This window comes from Microcebus murinus, chromosome 2 (assembly GCF_040939455.1).
Source record: "Microcebus murinus isolate Inina chromosome 2, M.murinus_Inina_mat1.0, whole genome shotgun sequence".
NCBI classification, from domain to species: domain Eukaryota; kingdom Metazoa; phylum Chordata; class Mammalia; order Primates; family Cheirogaleidae; genus Microcebus; species Microcebus murinus.
The window spans coordinates 7,181,832-7,196,743 of NC_134105.1; the positions used below are offsets into that span (position 1 = coordinate 7,181,832).

Genomic DNA, 14,912 nt, shown 5'->3' on the forward strand with positions numbered 1-14,912 from the left:
TTGCTGTGAGCTAGGCTGATGCCACGGCACTCACTCTAGCCTGGGCAACAAAGTGAGACTCTGTCTCAAAAAAAAAAAATAAAAAATAATTTCTTCCTTAAATCCTAAAAACTGTCTTGTTGCATACCTGTGGTTGTTCTGTAGAATTCCATAAGGGCTGCTTGGAGTGTGTCGTTTGTTAAAGTATTTGTAATCAGATAAACATATCTGTGACGTTTACCATTCCATGTATACAGTTAAACTTAAATTGATCAGTGTCTATATGACGTGAATAATTACCTTCTTCACCAAGCATCACTTTGCATTTACATTCACCCTTTAATACATTTGCATGTGTGAGGTTTGTCTAATATCCATTCCAGTGGTTAAGGAACAGGAAATAATCCTGAAATCAAAGCTTCCAGAGGGGTTATTTGCCCTTGAGTTCCATGACTCCTGTGTGTTTGGAATTGTTTTACATAAATCCATGTCTTAATGAGTGCAAGTTTGAGTTTTTCCGCATATGTTTTCCTTTCATTTTTTTCAACCATAGCTTGTACTTAAACCGTAATTTTTAAGTCAGAGTCTTTCAAAAGCTTTGGGTTAATCTCCTCAAGCCACTGATTTATTTAAACCAACTACAGAGAGGATGTAGAGATGAATAAAATGAAAGAGCAACAAACGCTTTCCAGAATTTAAATAAACGAAGCAAGAGGAAAAGTTTTTAATGTGGAAATACTTAAATAATGGCATTTACCTAGGAATTTGCCTTGAAAAAAAAAAACGGCAGAAAGTAAAAACTAGTTTCTTTTACTGTTACTTGTAACTACTACTCAAGGTAACTGAAAGGGAGCAATATTTTTGTGTTTTTTCTCAAAGCTGAGAGGAGTAAACATCTAAGGCAGTGCTGCAGGGAGAACCGCCTTTCCCTTCCTCCCAGCCTACACGTGGGACTGACTAGATGGGAACAGTCTGATGCAGGAGCCATACAGATATGTAGCTCTGAGGCTTTGGTGAAGGAACCACGGGAAGTTTAAAAGTCAATCATTGAATCATTCCAGTGAAATAGATTTTGTTAACAATTAACTGAAGGTATTAAGTACGTAAGAAAAGTAATATTTTCAATAGAATTACAGAATCTGTTTTATTCTGTATTAACCCTTCTTAATTTTGGTGGCCTCGAACAGAAACATAATAGGAATGAATGGCTTACTTCTTTTGTTTTCCATTTTGGTTTCATTTCCACAGTTGCTTAGAGAGATGGAAAATGTAAACCAATGAAAGGAGACTTCTATGATGGAAAATACAGACACACTGCCGCAGCCTAATTCCATTGGAGCCACATTGCTATTAGATATGTTTTCTTGAAACAATAACTGCTCCCCCTCCACCCCCAGCAAAGCAACAGTAAATCATGTAGCTGAGGGATTCGCTTTTGTTGCATTTGACCTGGATTAAAACCACTTTGAAGCAGCTGGCATCTTCAAATTTGCTTTTGAGCCAAAAGATAGTATCTTCCTATAAAATTGCTATAGTTTTCAACAGGTGTTGAATTATATATAACATCTCTGCAGATAATTATATGTGACAGTAAATGTCATGACTCTTGTTAGCCTCTTGTTTATGGGATCTGGGAGGCTGAGAAAAGTACAAATAATAGTCTTTGAAGATCGTAGGGAATGGGCTAGGACTTCCAGGATATTAAAGATACAGTCCCACCAACATCGTCTCCACCCCCCTCACCCCCATTTCTGCATTCTAATTTTATTTTGTTTATTCCCAGGAATCCGTGCCTTCAACTTCCCCAGCGGGTACTCCCAAACACAGTATGAGGAAAATGACAAGCACGGAGGACTCTAAGGGGACCCATACCCAGGGGCAGTTCATGATGCCCAGTACCTCCACCAAGCAGCAAGGGTCACAAGCCACACCATCTGTTGGCCAAGTTTCCGGTAGTCCAGGTAAAAGAGAAGAAAAGAGCTATATAGTGAAGATGGGGAAATTCACATTGGGTCCAATCAGATGCTAGCAAAGAGATAGTATTTCTTTGGTGATTTTGATTTTCCTTATGAAGGCTTAAGAGTCTTTGGTATAGATTTAACATTGGGTGACTTGTAGAGTATAGTTAAATTAGCAAGACTCAGTGTAAATAGATTTTAGATTGTCTATTAGGGCTTTTTTCCTTGTACATCAAGATAATTGTCACTAGATGGTGATAGTATAATTAGAAAGAGTCCTGCATCCTTGCAGGCCACTCTACAGACACTGTCCCTGCAAGTCACTGTTTAACCCTTTGCACTCACTTGCTTTTTTCTCATCCACTCGACATTATCCACACTCGACATCCGAGTGCAAAGGGTTAATTCTAAAAAATAGAAAAGAACCCAGTAATATTACTGTGAATTAAATAACAACAGAAATACTATAAGCAACAATTTTTAAAAGACATGAGCCATCCAATTATTGGTATTCTTCTCTATAAGAATTAGTTATTCCAAATGTGAGCCTTATTTTGGCTTTTCTGTTTTTAAATGTATTCCTTATGGGTGATGTACTAGATAAATGGGGTGCTGCTCTGAGGCATTAGAGAGGGAGGCAGAATATGATTAGCTGCAAAGCGTGGTGCCAGACACTAGCTGAGGGAGGCTGCTGAATGTCTTTTGTTAGATAGATACAAGGAATGGGTCAGCTGCCTGCAGTACCTTGTGACAGGAAAGTGGTTTATAGTTATGTTGATGATTAAACAAGATAATCTTAATCATCATCATGATAATAGTTATTGTGGAGCACTATGAGCCAGACATTGTGGTGCATTATTTATTTATTTATTTATTTTGAGACAGAGTCTCGCTTTGTTGCCCAGGCTAGAGTGAGTGCCGTGGTGTCAGCCTAGCAAACAGCAACCTCAGACTCCTGGGCTCAAGCAATCCTTCTGCCTCAGCCTCCCGAGTAGCTGGGACTATAGGCATGTGCCACCATGCCCGGCTAATTTTTTCTATATATATTAGTTGGCCAATTAATTTCTTTCTATTTATAGTAGAGACAGGGTCTCGCTCTTGCTCAGGCTGGTTTCGAACTCTTGACCTCGAGCAATCCTCCTGCCTCAGCCTCCCAGAGTGCTAGGATTACAGGCGTGAGCCACCACGCCCGGCCTGTGGCGCATTATTTACATTAATTATTTCATCTATATAACACCTCTTTCAGGTTTCATTTTTATCCCCATTTTACAGATGAAGAGACAAAGGCTTAGAGAGATTAAGCAACTTAATTTGCCAAGGTTACATATGTAGTAAATAGAAGAGTTGGACGACAAATTTTGGCCCCTAATTTTTAATCTACATGATACTAACTGTCCGTCTGTGTGTATAGCGCATATAGAGCATGGAGGGAGAGGCACCTGGGAGCTACTCAACAAATGTTATCTGTTGTTAGATATTAGGATGATGACAATGATTAGGAATAAGGCCAGTCTTATCTGTAGGTAGATGCCTTTGAGATGTGATTTGGCCAGGCGTGGTGGCTCACACCTGTAATCCTAGCACTCTGGGAGGCTGAGGTGGGAGGATCGCTCAAGGTCAGCAGTTCGAAACCAGCCTGAGCAAGAGTGAGACCCCGTCTCTACTAAAAATAGAAATTAATTGGCCAACTAAAAATATATAGAAAAAAGTAGCTGGCCATAGTGGCGCATGCCTGTAGTCCCAGCTGCTCGGGTGGCTGAGGCAAAAGGATTGCTTGAGCCTAGGAGTTTGAGGATGCCCTGAGCTAGGCTGACGCCATGGCACTCACTCTAGCCTGAGCAACAGAGCGAGACTCTGTCTCAAAAAAAAAAAGTGATTTGGGATATTTTATAGAAAGTTCTCTCTTCTAACAATATTTCTTGTACTGATTTGCTATTTGTTTCTGAAAGTCCCCTATTAGTGATACATTGCCTTGGATTAAGAAAGTGGTTTTCGCATTAGTTCCATGTAGTCCTAGGAATCCCTGAGAGTACCCTAGGGAATCTCCACAGCCTACTTCATTCCCATTCCTTGCCCCCTTCTACCAGGTCAGCTCTTCTTTTATCTATTTTAGATATTTATCAATGTAATCAGCCAATGAAGAACTAATTTATTCAGTGCCCACTTAATGCAAGGTGTTATAATATTTTGTTCCCAAGTGTATTAACATACTGTTAGACATGGCTTCTGCTATGATGGTACTTGCAGACAAATGAGAAAGACATTAAAAAATACATAAATATTGATGGATTATAATAAATGTTATCCAGAGAAAGACAAAAGAACAGAGAGGACCCAATTTAGATTGAGATGGGTGGGCCATGCCACTGCTAAAGCTGTTCAGGCAACAGAGAGCTTGGCATTTTGGAGGAAACAAATGCCAGTAAGCCTGAGGCTCAGTGAGCAAAGGCGGGAATGGCTCAAGATGAGTTTGGAAAAGTGGGCAGTGGGCTTCTGTAGGGCTGTGTAGGGATTTGGGGGAGTTTTGCAGAAAGAATTTTAGATTAAACATAGCTATTAAAATGTATAAAGGAAGGGATTGTTTGGTCTATTTATTTTTTAAAGGATTACTCAGGTATTTTGTGGGGAGAATAGTTTTGTGAGGGCCACAATGGAATTATGTAGGTATAATGGAGGAGAGTTTATTTTGGTGGCCTAGGCAAGAATGAAGGTAATTTGGATTTGGTCAGTGGCAGTGGAAGTGGTTACAGGTATTATTTGTTTGATAAAATAATTTTGCTGCTGGGAAAAGTTTATAAACCTTTGGGCAGCATTGTCTCTAGGGAGGGATTGCATGTGAAGTTAAATTTAGTCATAAACCCTCAGCTGGGATGTCAGGATAGGCATGAGACACTGAAGGACTGTGACACAGTCTATGTTTGCAGTGGCGGGCAGGTGGCAGGATGTGTAGAGCACACAGAGGTCTGTGTGGGCAGGTCTTGGTGCCGTAGTGGAGACTTCCGCACAGCCGGTTTTCTAAGTAGTGGACGGCAGGGGGAAGCAGGCAGTTCTAAACATTTTCCAAAGGCAGAATGAACTTAGAATTTTAAATTTTGTTCAGGGCCAGCCCTTTTGGGGTCCCATTTTCTTCATTATATTTCTTTCCTTGGGCCCTTGTAGAAGATCATGTTTGCCTGCTGGATTGCATCGTTGTGGATCTCCAGGACATGGACATCTTTGCTGCGGAGAGACATCCACGAGAATACTCTACAGCCACAGAGGACAATAGTGGAGATCTGATCTTCCCCTCTTACTTTGTGCGACAAACAGGAGGAAGCCTCTTAACTGAGCCTTGTAGGCTGAAATTGCAGGTAGAAAGGAACTTGGACAAGTGAGTGTTTTACATTTGAATAACTATCTATTGTAAGTAGAATCTTAACTTGGAAATTAGTGCTATTAAGGTAAGTCTGGAAAAACATAGGCATTCATTTATTTCTTTTTTTTTTTTTTTATGAGGTAATAAGAAAATTTTAAACATTTATTTCTTCATCTGTTGAACAAGTGTTTATTGAGCCCCTTACAGTGTGCTAGACATGAGGGTACTATAGCAGAAGAGAAAGCATCTGCATTTGCAGGAGCTTACGTTTTGTTGAGGGATATAGGAAGGAAAGTAGATGATTCTAGCTTAATGTTTGATTCAGTGTTATAAAACTGTGTTAATAAGATTACAAGTGCCTTGGAAAGAAAGAGAGAGGGACACAAATTTAGCATGGATTTGGGTGGTGGTGGAGGGTAGTGATTGCATCTAAGTATTCTAGAAGTGATGGATATTTGAATTATGTGTTCCAAATATAATATATTTTGAACCAGTTATTGCTGTTTACCTTGGAACTCCATTTAATCAGTATAAATGTTTAGGTGCAGACTTGCCTATTTCACTGCATGAAGCAATATGAAAGTACTCCAGAAAGCCTAATGAACTGACTCCACGTTTACCCTTATCGTTGGCCTCCAAACATAGGATGCTTATTTCTGTAGTTCAGAGCATTGCTTCAGTTGTCATTTAGTTCCATGTCTGGCTGGGAACCTTCTTGGAAATAAACATTCTCAGACCTACCTGGAACCAGCGAAATCTGACTCTCATGGCTGGTGCTCAGCTATATACTTCTGCTCTCCTGGTCCATGTACATGGGCTGGGAACCGCCAATTACAGTGTATGATGTCTCTTGGTTTGGGGCATTGATTTTGGAGAAAGCAGCAATGTTTTGCATCTTGACTCCAGGGAAAAATGAGGTGTGACTATAAAGTAAAGAAAGAGATTTCCATTTGGAGCATTTTGAAAAGCAGCCTCCTTACTTATGATAGAGTGTGATTTTAATCCTTCTTTGGCCACTCTCAGCACAGTTCTTGGGTTTGGGCAAGTCATTTAATGTCACTTTTTTAGTTTCTCTCTGGATTAATGATACAATTTAGCCGTTCTCACTGGGATGTTTGTATTTCACTCTTACTTGTTATTCAACTGCTCCCTGGCTGGTGTTCAGTTATGGTTGGCATGGGCTATATTTGGTTTTACTGGCTAAGCAATCTTAAGAAGAGCTTCATTATTTAGAAATCGAACACTTTGTTTTCTTTTGAAGCAGTGCTTTCCAAAAAAAAAAGTGCTTTGCTACTCTGCTTATCTAAACTTTCCCCGCTCCTATCAGTGTTTATGTGCAGGTAATTATACTCTGTTAGCCCAGATAGAAGGTGATACTGAACACAAGGTGTCCTTTCAGCTTCTTACACCCCAGAAACAGGAACCCAAGGTGGCACTTCCCAGTTTTTCTTTGTTGATTACGTGATTGGTTTTTAAAAACTCTATTGTGTGTATGCTTTTCTCTATAGACAAAGTAGTTTTTTTTATATTCCTCTGCCACTTCAAATCCTAACCTTCTGCCTTATATACTCAGAGTGTAGTGTCTGTAGGATCCATGATGTCCACTTTACCCATGAGAGGGGTGGGGAAGTTTTTTAGTGTTGAGATGAGGTATGCATGTGTTACCCCCCCTCCCCCATCTGCAACTTTACTTCCACCCAACCCAGCTGAGATGAGTAACCTATCTAGATTTTATCCTAACGTCCCACCTGGGTTCAACATGAAACTGGCTGTTGTCCTTTAGTTACCACTTTGCTTTATTGCTTTCCCAACTGTAATCTCTAAGCTATTTCTGAGTGTCATGAGGTTTTCTTTATTAATAGATTAGTTAGTTAGCTCATGTTAGAGTGGAGGATTTTCTTGATATATATTTTGGGGGAAAAAAGGGATATTTTGTAGTTGAAGCATGCCAGTCATACTAATTTGCTGCATTTGGAGCTACATGAAACTTTTGTCGTTGGAAGTTAGAAATTAACTGGTTGGTAATATATAGGTGGGTACATTTTAGCCCTCTATTTGGGTGTGATCTATGTCAGTGTTAAGTTAGGACTTGTTTGTGTAAATGACCTTTTTTCTGTTTCATAGAGAAATAAGTCATGCTGTGCCAGACGTATCTATCCATGGCAACCTCTCCTCAGTACACTGCTCCCTGGACCTGTATAAATACAAACTGATCCGTGGCTTATTAGAGAACAACCTTGGAGAGCCCATAGAGGAATTTATGCGGCCTTATGATTTACAAGATCCAAGAATTCATGTGAGTGAGATCTTCTGTAACCCTCATAGTCTCAGCTGATGTCACCCTATGTGTATATATTCCTCAAATTTACCTGGAGAAAGAAGGTGAAACAACAGGCAAATTAGATTTCTTGACATATTAATGCATTTTTAGGTTGGCATCATCAACTATGGACTGATCAGCATTTTCCTCTTGTAGACTGTTCTCAGTGGAGAAGTGTACACTTGCATGTGCTTCCTCATTGATATGGTAAATGTAAGTCTGGAGCTTAAAGATCCAAAAGGAAAAGAAGGTGCTGGGTCTCTGGCCAGGTATCACTTTAATTTTATTTTATTATTATTTACAATAATCCAAATAATGCACATATTTTGTATTAACATAGAGCAGAGGTTGCAGAGTGGTGGTCCACAGGCAGAATGTGGTCAGCAGAGTGCTTTTGGTCTACACAGTGCTTTTGAAAAGTTTCAGTTTGTTTCTCTGTCAGCCAATACAGGTTAGGTTATGCTCTAGTAATAGGCAACCCCACATATCAGGGACTTAAAAGAGTGAAGATGTTTTTCTCCCTCATACTATGTGACTGTTGTGGGTCTCAGGCTGCTCTGCTCATTGGAGTCACTTGCAATGACGTGCAGCCAGTGTTTTGCTGTGCCAGAGAGACAAACAAGAGCTCTGGAATTGGTCTCGAATGGCAATTAAATGCTCTGGCAAACCTTGTGGAACTAGAATGTGGCCCCACACGGTGCAGCAGAGTCAGGAAGTACTGTCTCACTGTGTCCGGGGAGTTACGGGGAGGGAGATCCCCTATTGGGTTGCAGCCCTGATGACTGCATCACTGGCCAACATTTAAAATATTGGGAGATTTCACATACAAAGTTTGGATTTCAGATTTGTTTAGAAAAGTAGAAACTTTGGCAGTACTAGGTCCATGTTCTCACTTGGAATCACCTGGAAGCTGAGTAGCAACCGCTCCGTTTAGATGGGGTGTGTACTTACCTAGCAGTCCATTTATATCACTTGCTTGGTCAGTGTAGGTGTATGCATTTGTGATTACTGGTGTAGAACTTTAAAGAGTGCATTGTATTTTCACACATAATAACCTTTTCATTTTGATCTTTTATCAGCCCTGTAAGGTTGGGCAGATGCACTCTTATTTTCCAGATAGACTTTCTGACTAAGCATAAGGTCATATGCTTGGAAAATTGGTTCGATATTTGAAAACAGTACTTCAAGCCTAGTAATTTCCCTGCTGAAGTACTCTGTCTTCTAGTTTGTCTTTCCCTTGAAACTCTGCCATGGTCTGTACCTAATTCAGCTGATGATAGCCCGGTATTGTGAAACTGGGATCCCAGATTGATGGTTTTGTTAGCCGGCAGTTTTTTCCTGATGACTGGCTATGCCTTTAGTTTTTCTCAGTATGGAATAATTCTGTATATATTGTCACAATGGTGCTGAGTAATTATGAATTGCTCATTGCAGCTTTCTCTTATTTATTAAATATTTATTTATTTTTTGAGATAGGGTCTGACTCTGTCACCGGGGCTAGAATGTAGAGGCATGATCATAGCTCACTACAATCTCAAACTTCTGGGCTCAAGCCATCTTCCTGCTTCAGCCCCCCCAATAGCTGGGACTATAGGCGTGCACTACGGCACGAGGCTAATTTTTCTGTTTTTTGTAGAGACGGGCTTCCTCTTGCTCAGGCTGGTCTAAAACTCTTGGCCTCTAAAAATCCTCCTGCCTTGGCCTCCCAGAGTGCTAAGATTATAGGTGTGAACCACAGTGTCCGGCCCTATCTTTTATTTTGTTAAAAAAGGTGGTTTCAAAGACATTTCCTGTTGATAGGTCAGTTGAATTATTTATCCACATGAATTATGTTATTCGTTCTGATTGTCCCCAGTATACTATAATAGTCTTACATAAAAGTTCAGACAGACTGGAGAGAGAAACCTCCAGGGAAGCTGGAAGTTGACAGATGAAGGTCTAAAGGGACCCTTGGCATCCCTTGGGGATTATTACAAATATACAGCCTTCTTAGAATTCTGATGGGAAATGGGAATGATTATGAATCAAGAATATCATAAATGTGTGATATTATTATTTCTCACAAAGTTCCTGTGAACCTCTTACAAGGTTACAATGACACTAAATCCATTTTGAGGGATCTACTGACAAAATCAATGAAAGAGCTCAGATTGAAAGTTGTTCTCCTTTGTAGGACTTAGATATATTTATGATTTTGGTCTTGTTATCCTAAATGTACATACTTTTGTAAAATGGTGGAAGAATTATGTTTCACATCTTATCTGTTCTCTTTTTCCCGTTTAGATTTGACTTCAAGAAATGTAAACTGCTCTATGAGAGCTTTTCCAACCAAACCAAGTCCATTAACTTGGTTTCCCATTCCATGATGGCTTTTGACACCCGCTATGCTGGCCAGAAGACCAGCCCTGGCCTGACAAATGTATTCAGCTGTATCTTTCAGCCCTCCAAGAACAGCAGCAGTACCCATGGATCCATTCAGATTGAACTGCATTTCAGGTAGTAGATCCAGACACTGACTCTGCCTTTCCTATGGAAACATTCCTTTTTGCGGCCGGCGAGCCAAGTCCATGTTGGCTTTAGAACATCAAAGGACCAAGGAATCACTAAAAAGAGAAACAGATAATGGCTGTTAGGGCAGTGTACTGTATATTGACATGTTATTCCCATAATCTTGCAGTTTCATTTATTGGCCAAAAGATGTCTCTGTTGCCTTAAAAGTAAAAATAGTAGTTCAGCATTGAGTTGAACCAGGCCCTTAAAATCAACCTCCCTGTAAACTGAATACTGTTTTAATTTGTCAAGCAATTTGAGGAAGGAAGAAATTATGCTGGTTTAAAGAAAACAGAGAAGACTTTTCGTCTCTAAAAATAATGGAAGAGAAGGTGTTTTTGGCTTGAATTACCTGTTATTTAAGCCTTGCTCACTTACTTGTTCATGTATAGAGTTTTTACCTTTTTGAATCAGGTTGTGTTTTTCTTTCTAATATTTTGGGAGGCAGTGCTGTATGTGTAAAGAGCATGTATTTTAGAATCAGATCTGAGCTCAAAACCAAAGCCTACTACTTTTTAGCTGTGTGTCCTAGGACAAGTTGTTTAGCTTCTTTGAGCCTCAGTTTCGTCTTCTATGAAGTAGAAAAAATATACGTACCTCATTAGGTAGAAATAATAATCACAATAATTCTGGCATATTGCTTGACACAGATGGTAGCTGTTATTACTGATGTGCTTGTGTTATTTTATGATATACTACTGTGAGATTTTATGACTGAGCATATACCTGAAAACTGAAAAATTAGGTCTGATCTAAAGAAATCTTTCAATGAAAATCCAAAAAGAGACTTTGGAACTAAGGTCAGTTTCATTCTGTTAATGCTTAATGCCATCAGATATGTTGTAAGTACAAACCACTAAGTAAAAAGGCTGGGAAAAACTTTGTAGTTAATCAAAAAAAGAAAAAAAATCATCAAGATTATTCTTATATTTATGTATTTATATTTCAGTGTGCTGTCCAGAATTCCTAAGGGTTTAGGATTTTTTTGTTTTTTTTTAATAGAGCAAGGCCATGGTCTCTCCATATGCCTCTAGGAAGTTTAGCAAAGTGGACATTTAAACTTTTGTATGAACTTTTAAAAAGTTCAATAGTAGGAATGCTAGTTGCCTCTTACCGGACCCTGCCATGAGGTAGGTATTTTATCTGTAGTCAGTTTAATCCTTATAAGTCTGCAAAGGGGTCACTTCTTCCTCATTTTACAGATGTAGAAATGGACACTTGGAGAAGGGTTAAGTAATCTACCCCTCCCCTGCTTTTTTCCCCTGGCTGGATTTACTGAATAATTAAGTAACTCTTTTTAAAGTCACATAGTTAGTAGGTCAAGTAGTCAGAGCTCAAACCTGGGTCTCTGACTTCACAGCCCATGTCTCTTCTAAGAGTCTTCAGGCCTACCAGGTTTCTAGAACATTATTGGTCTGATTGCAATGAGATGATAAGATGGTTGTGTTTTGTAGTTCCTTTGTTTGAAGATGTTTATTTAGACAAGAGGCTTGCATATGTTTGGTCCATCTGCAGAAACAATTTTCTTTTTGAGTTTGTTTTATTATTATAGATCCGGCTTCCTAAACCATCAGCTAGTTGTCTCACGTGTCATGTTTTTAGTGTACAAGCAGCCTCAAAATATTACTTGATGTATATATTAAAGGTATATATAATTTCTTGGAGTCAAATAATAAAGTCTTACCTTGGCTCTTGCTAACAGAAATACCATTGTTAGTGAGAGGAGTAAAATGTTCTCTTGATTGGAAATTTTGAACGCCTTCCGTGTCTCAAGAAGAATTACTCTTCTGTTGGGATTTTACATGTCAAATATAAATCACTTCACAGTGTTTAAAGGCTTGAAATATTTTCCAGAAAAGGGATTCAGCACACTGCGACTTTCCAGTTAGTGCATAGCTCTGACAATCTGTGTTTAAACTGGGGCGGAAAAATTTTACTGAGGGCAACATTTTTTCTCCATTACAAAAGAGTAGAGTGTTTCTGTGAAAAATGCTGTCTCTGTAAGAAGGAGACATGCATCACGACATGCCCTTTTAGTAGAGGCAGCAAGTCAGGTTTAGGAGAAACTAGAGACTAGAGAAAACAACCATAGAAATACCTTCAAACCTGCTTTTCCCAAATAAAAGCGGCATTTAGGGCAGAGGACCAGGTACATGTAGTAGCTAGAGCTCTGGAGTCTCTCTTCTGGGCTTCAGAACCCAGTTCAACCCAGAAAGCCCTATGTAAGTATGTCCCTAGCCCATGTTTCTTTTGTCCTACCCACCTGGGCAGGGTAGGTGTAATAGCCTACCAATTAGTAGGCCTGGGTAAAGCTCCTGACTGCACCACAGTTTGAGGCCAGGCCTGGGGGTCCTCCTCGGGTTTTCACTTCAAATACAGAATTTGAAGTAATGGGGGCTATAAAACAAGTGCTCCCCTCCTCCCTCAACTCCACCTCTAGGTTGCTTAAGTATATCCCACAGTAAATGTCATCTTATTTGTTCTCCTTCTCAGGCTAAAACATCAATTTCAGCTAGAGAAACTAGTACTAGTATGTAAACTTTGTGTTTATAAAGAAGTGATCCTAGACATCAAATAAAGAGTGCCTCATTGATCTTCTTACAATAGCCAATAGGGAAGGAAAATGGCATTTATCAAATTCCTATTGTGTGCCTGGTGCTTTATTTCTTATGATATTAATATTTCTCATTTTATAAGTGAGGAAACAGGTTGAGAGAAGGTAGCTGACTTACTCAAAACAACGTAACTTATAAGTGACAGTATTTAAGTCTGGGTCTTTGACTTCAGAGCCTGTGTTCTTTCTATACCAGAGTTTCTCAGCCTTAGCACTTATTGACATTTTGAAGGTCAGATAATTCCTTGCTGTCTTGTGCATTGTGGGATGGTTAGCAGCATCTCTCACCTTTCCTTGCTAGACGCCAATAACAACCCTCCTGTCCCCACCCATCTTCCCATCGCTTTTGCAATCAAAATGTCAATCAAAAATGTCTCCAGACATTGCCAAATGTTTTCTGGGGAACAAAATCATCCTAATGGAGAACCACTGGGCTACACTGTTCTACTTTCTTATAGCATATTCCTTCTTGTTTAAAAATATGATTTTGTTATTCACTGAATGTGTTATTAAACCAGTGTTCAGAGTTTATCGATACTTGAAACTGGCAGTTTAGAAAATATTGGATTACCACATGCCAAAACCGAGTAATACATTTGCAGGTTATTAAAATACCAAGTTTTTTTTCCTATTTTATTTTTTCTGTCTTCTTTCTTGTAGATCTACCAAGGATTCCTCCTGTTTTACAGTAGTTCTCAACAATCTCCGTGTGTTTCTCATATTTGACTGGCTACTCTTAGTCCATGATTTTCTCCACACTCCCAGCGATATTAAGAAACAAAATAATGCTACTCCTTCTCGCCATCGTAACTCTAGCAGCGAATCTACTAGAGTTCCCAAAACTGTGAAGTGTGGAGTAGTTACCAAGCGGTCTTCCCTTCCTGTGTCCAATGAAAGGCACCTGGAGGTCAAGGTCAATGTAACAGGTGATTCTACATACGTGTGATTCACTGGTGCTTAGTTTGGTTGTTAGGCTCAATATCTGTCTTACAGGGTGATTTCTCTGTTGCTTCATTTTTTGACATGAGCACTTACACATTTGCATTTTTTACAGACCAACAAGTGTTGAAGTTCTTGACCTCCCTTTTCAGGTGTGAGCTGCCTGGCCCACTGAAGGCCATGGGGTCTCTTGTGCCTCCCCTCTGCCTGCCTAGTGCATGTGCCTGGCCTGAGGGTCCATCTGGGCAGTGGTCTTTTTTCCCAATGTGAAATCTGGCTTCAATTTTCTGTTTGATCTTTAGGGCCCCAACAGATGTGCATTACTGAGTTTAGACAAATCTGGTATGTGAAAAAATCTCAATTTTGAAGATAAATAAGTGAGGGTATTGTTATTTTCTTTAGAAAAAGAATATTTTCCCATGCAGATGAATTTACTATTTTTGTTGACTAGTAGTAAACTCTTCCAGTGCATCTGTATATATTTGTGTGTTTATTGCTGTTTGTGATACCCCTACCTACTTTTCAATGGTTTTGATGAAGCTGGCTAATACAATGCATTTTAAATGGATTTAGTTAAATCTCGACATTAACTTGGTCTGCTTTCTTTTAAATAACTTTGTAAACAATTGCATAGATGCCAGATAGTGCCTTATGGTGCCTGACCAACATTAGTCAGCCATCATATTGCCCTGCAATTTTCAATCAGGGCATCACTTGAAGAAAGGATGATTTTCTGAGTTTCTGAATCTGTTAGGCCTCCCAGGAGAACTGGGATGCAGTTTCTATCTCTAGCTTAAATAAGAATGCTAAAGAGAGAAACCGCATCCCAGTCTTTTCTGCTATTGCATTGCTCTGTTGGTTGAGCTGTACCTGGCCAGATACAGAGAATTTATTCAGAATGACAGTAAAGCGGAATGTCGACAGACATCTTGGAGAACAAATCTTACTGGTTAACATTCTTGCCTGGTGGGAATGGGCTGCTTTGTTAGCAACAACCTGGTGTTTTCCAGCTTCCTAGCTTTGGCTTGATTGACCATGCTGTCCTTTCCAGGCACCGAGTTTGTGGTCGTTGAAGATGTGTCCTGCTTTGATACCAATGCCATTATTCTAAAAGGCACCACAGTGCTTACCTATAAGCCCCGATTTGTCGACCGCCCCTTTTCAGGAAGTTTGTTTGGCATCGAGGTAAGAAGTCTA

The 14,912-nt window shown here is 39.6% G+C and overlaps 1 protein-coding gene across 4 annotated transcripts in view; it reads left to right on the forward strand.

The window, feature by feature from the left end:
* The window catches only part of VPS13D (vacuolar protein sorting 13 homolog D), a 256,274-nt gene that overhangs the window by 64,828 nt on the left and 176,534 nt on the right, over nt 1-14,912 (forward strand). For all 4 annotated transcript variants that reach the window (XM_020281677.2, XM_075994141.1, XM_075994149.1 and 1 more), the window contains 7 exons: nt 1,763-1,940; nt 5,097-5,307; nt 7,417-7,588; nt 7,769-7,881; nt 9,896-10,108; nt 13,437-13,702; nt 14,767-14,900. In XM_020281677.2, the coding sequence (XP_020137266.2) occupies nt 1,763-1,940; nt 5,097-5,307; nt 7,417-7,588; nt 7,769-7,881; nt 9,896-10,108; nt 13,437-13,702; nt 14,767-14,900 (1,287 nt within the window). The remainder of the gene's footprint in view (nt 1-1,762; nt 1,941-5,096; nt 5,308-7,416; nt 7,589-7,768; nt 7,882-9,895; nt 10,109-13,436; nt 13,703-14,766; nt 14,901-14,912) is intronic.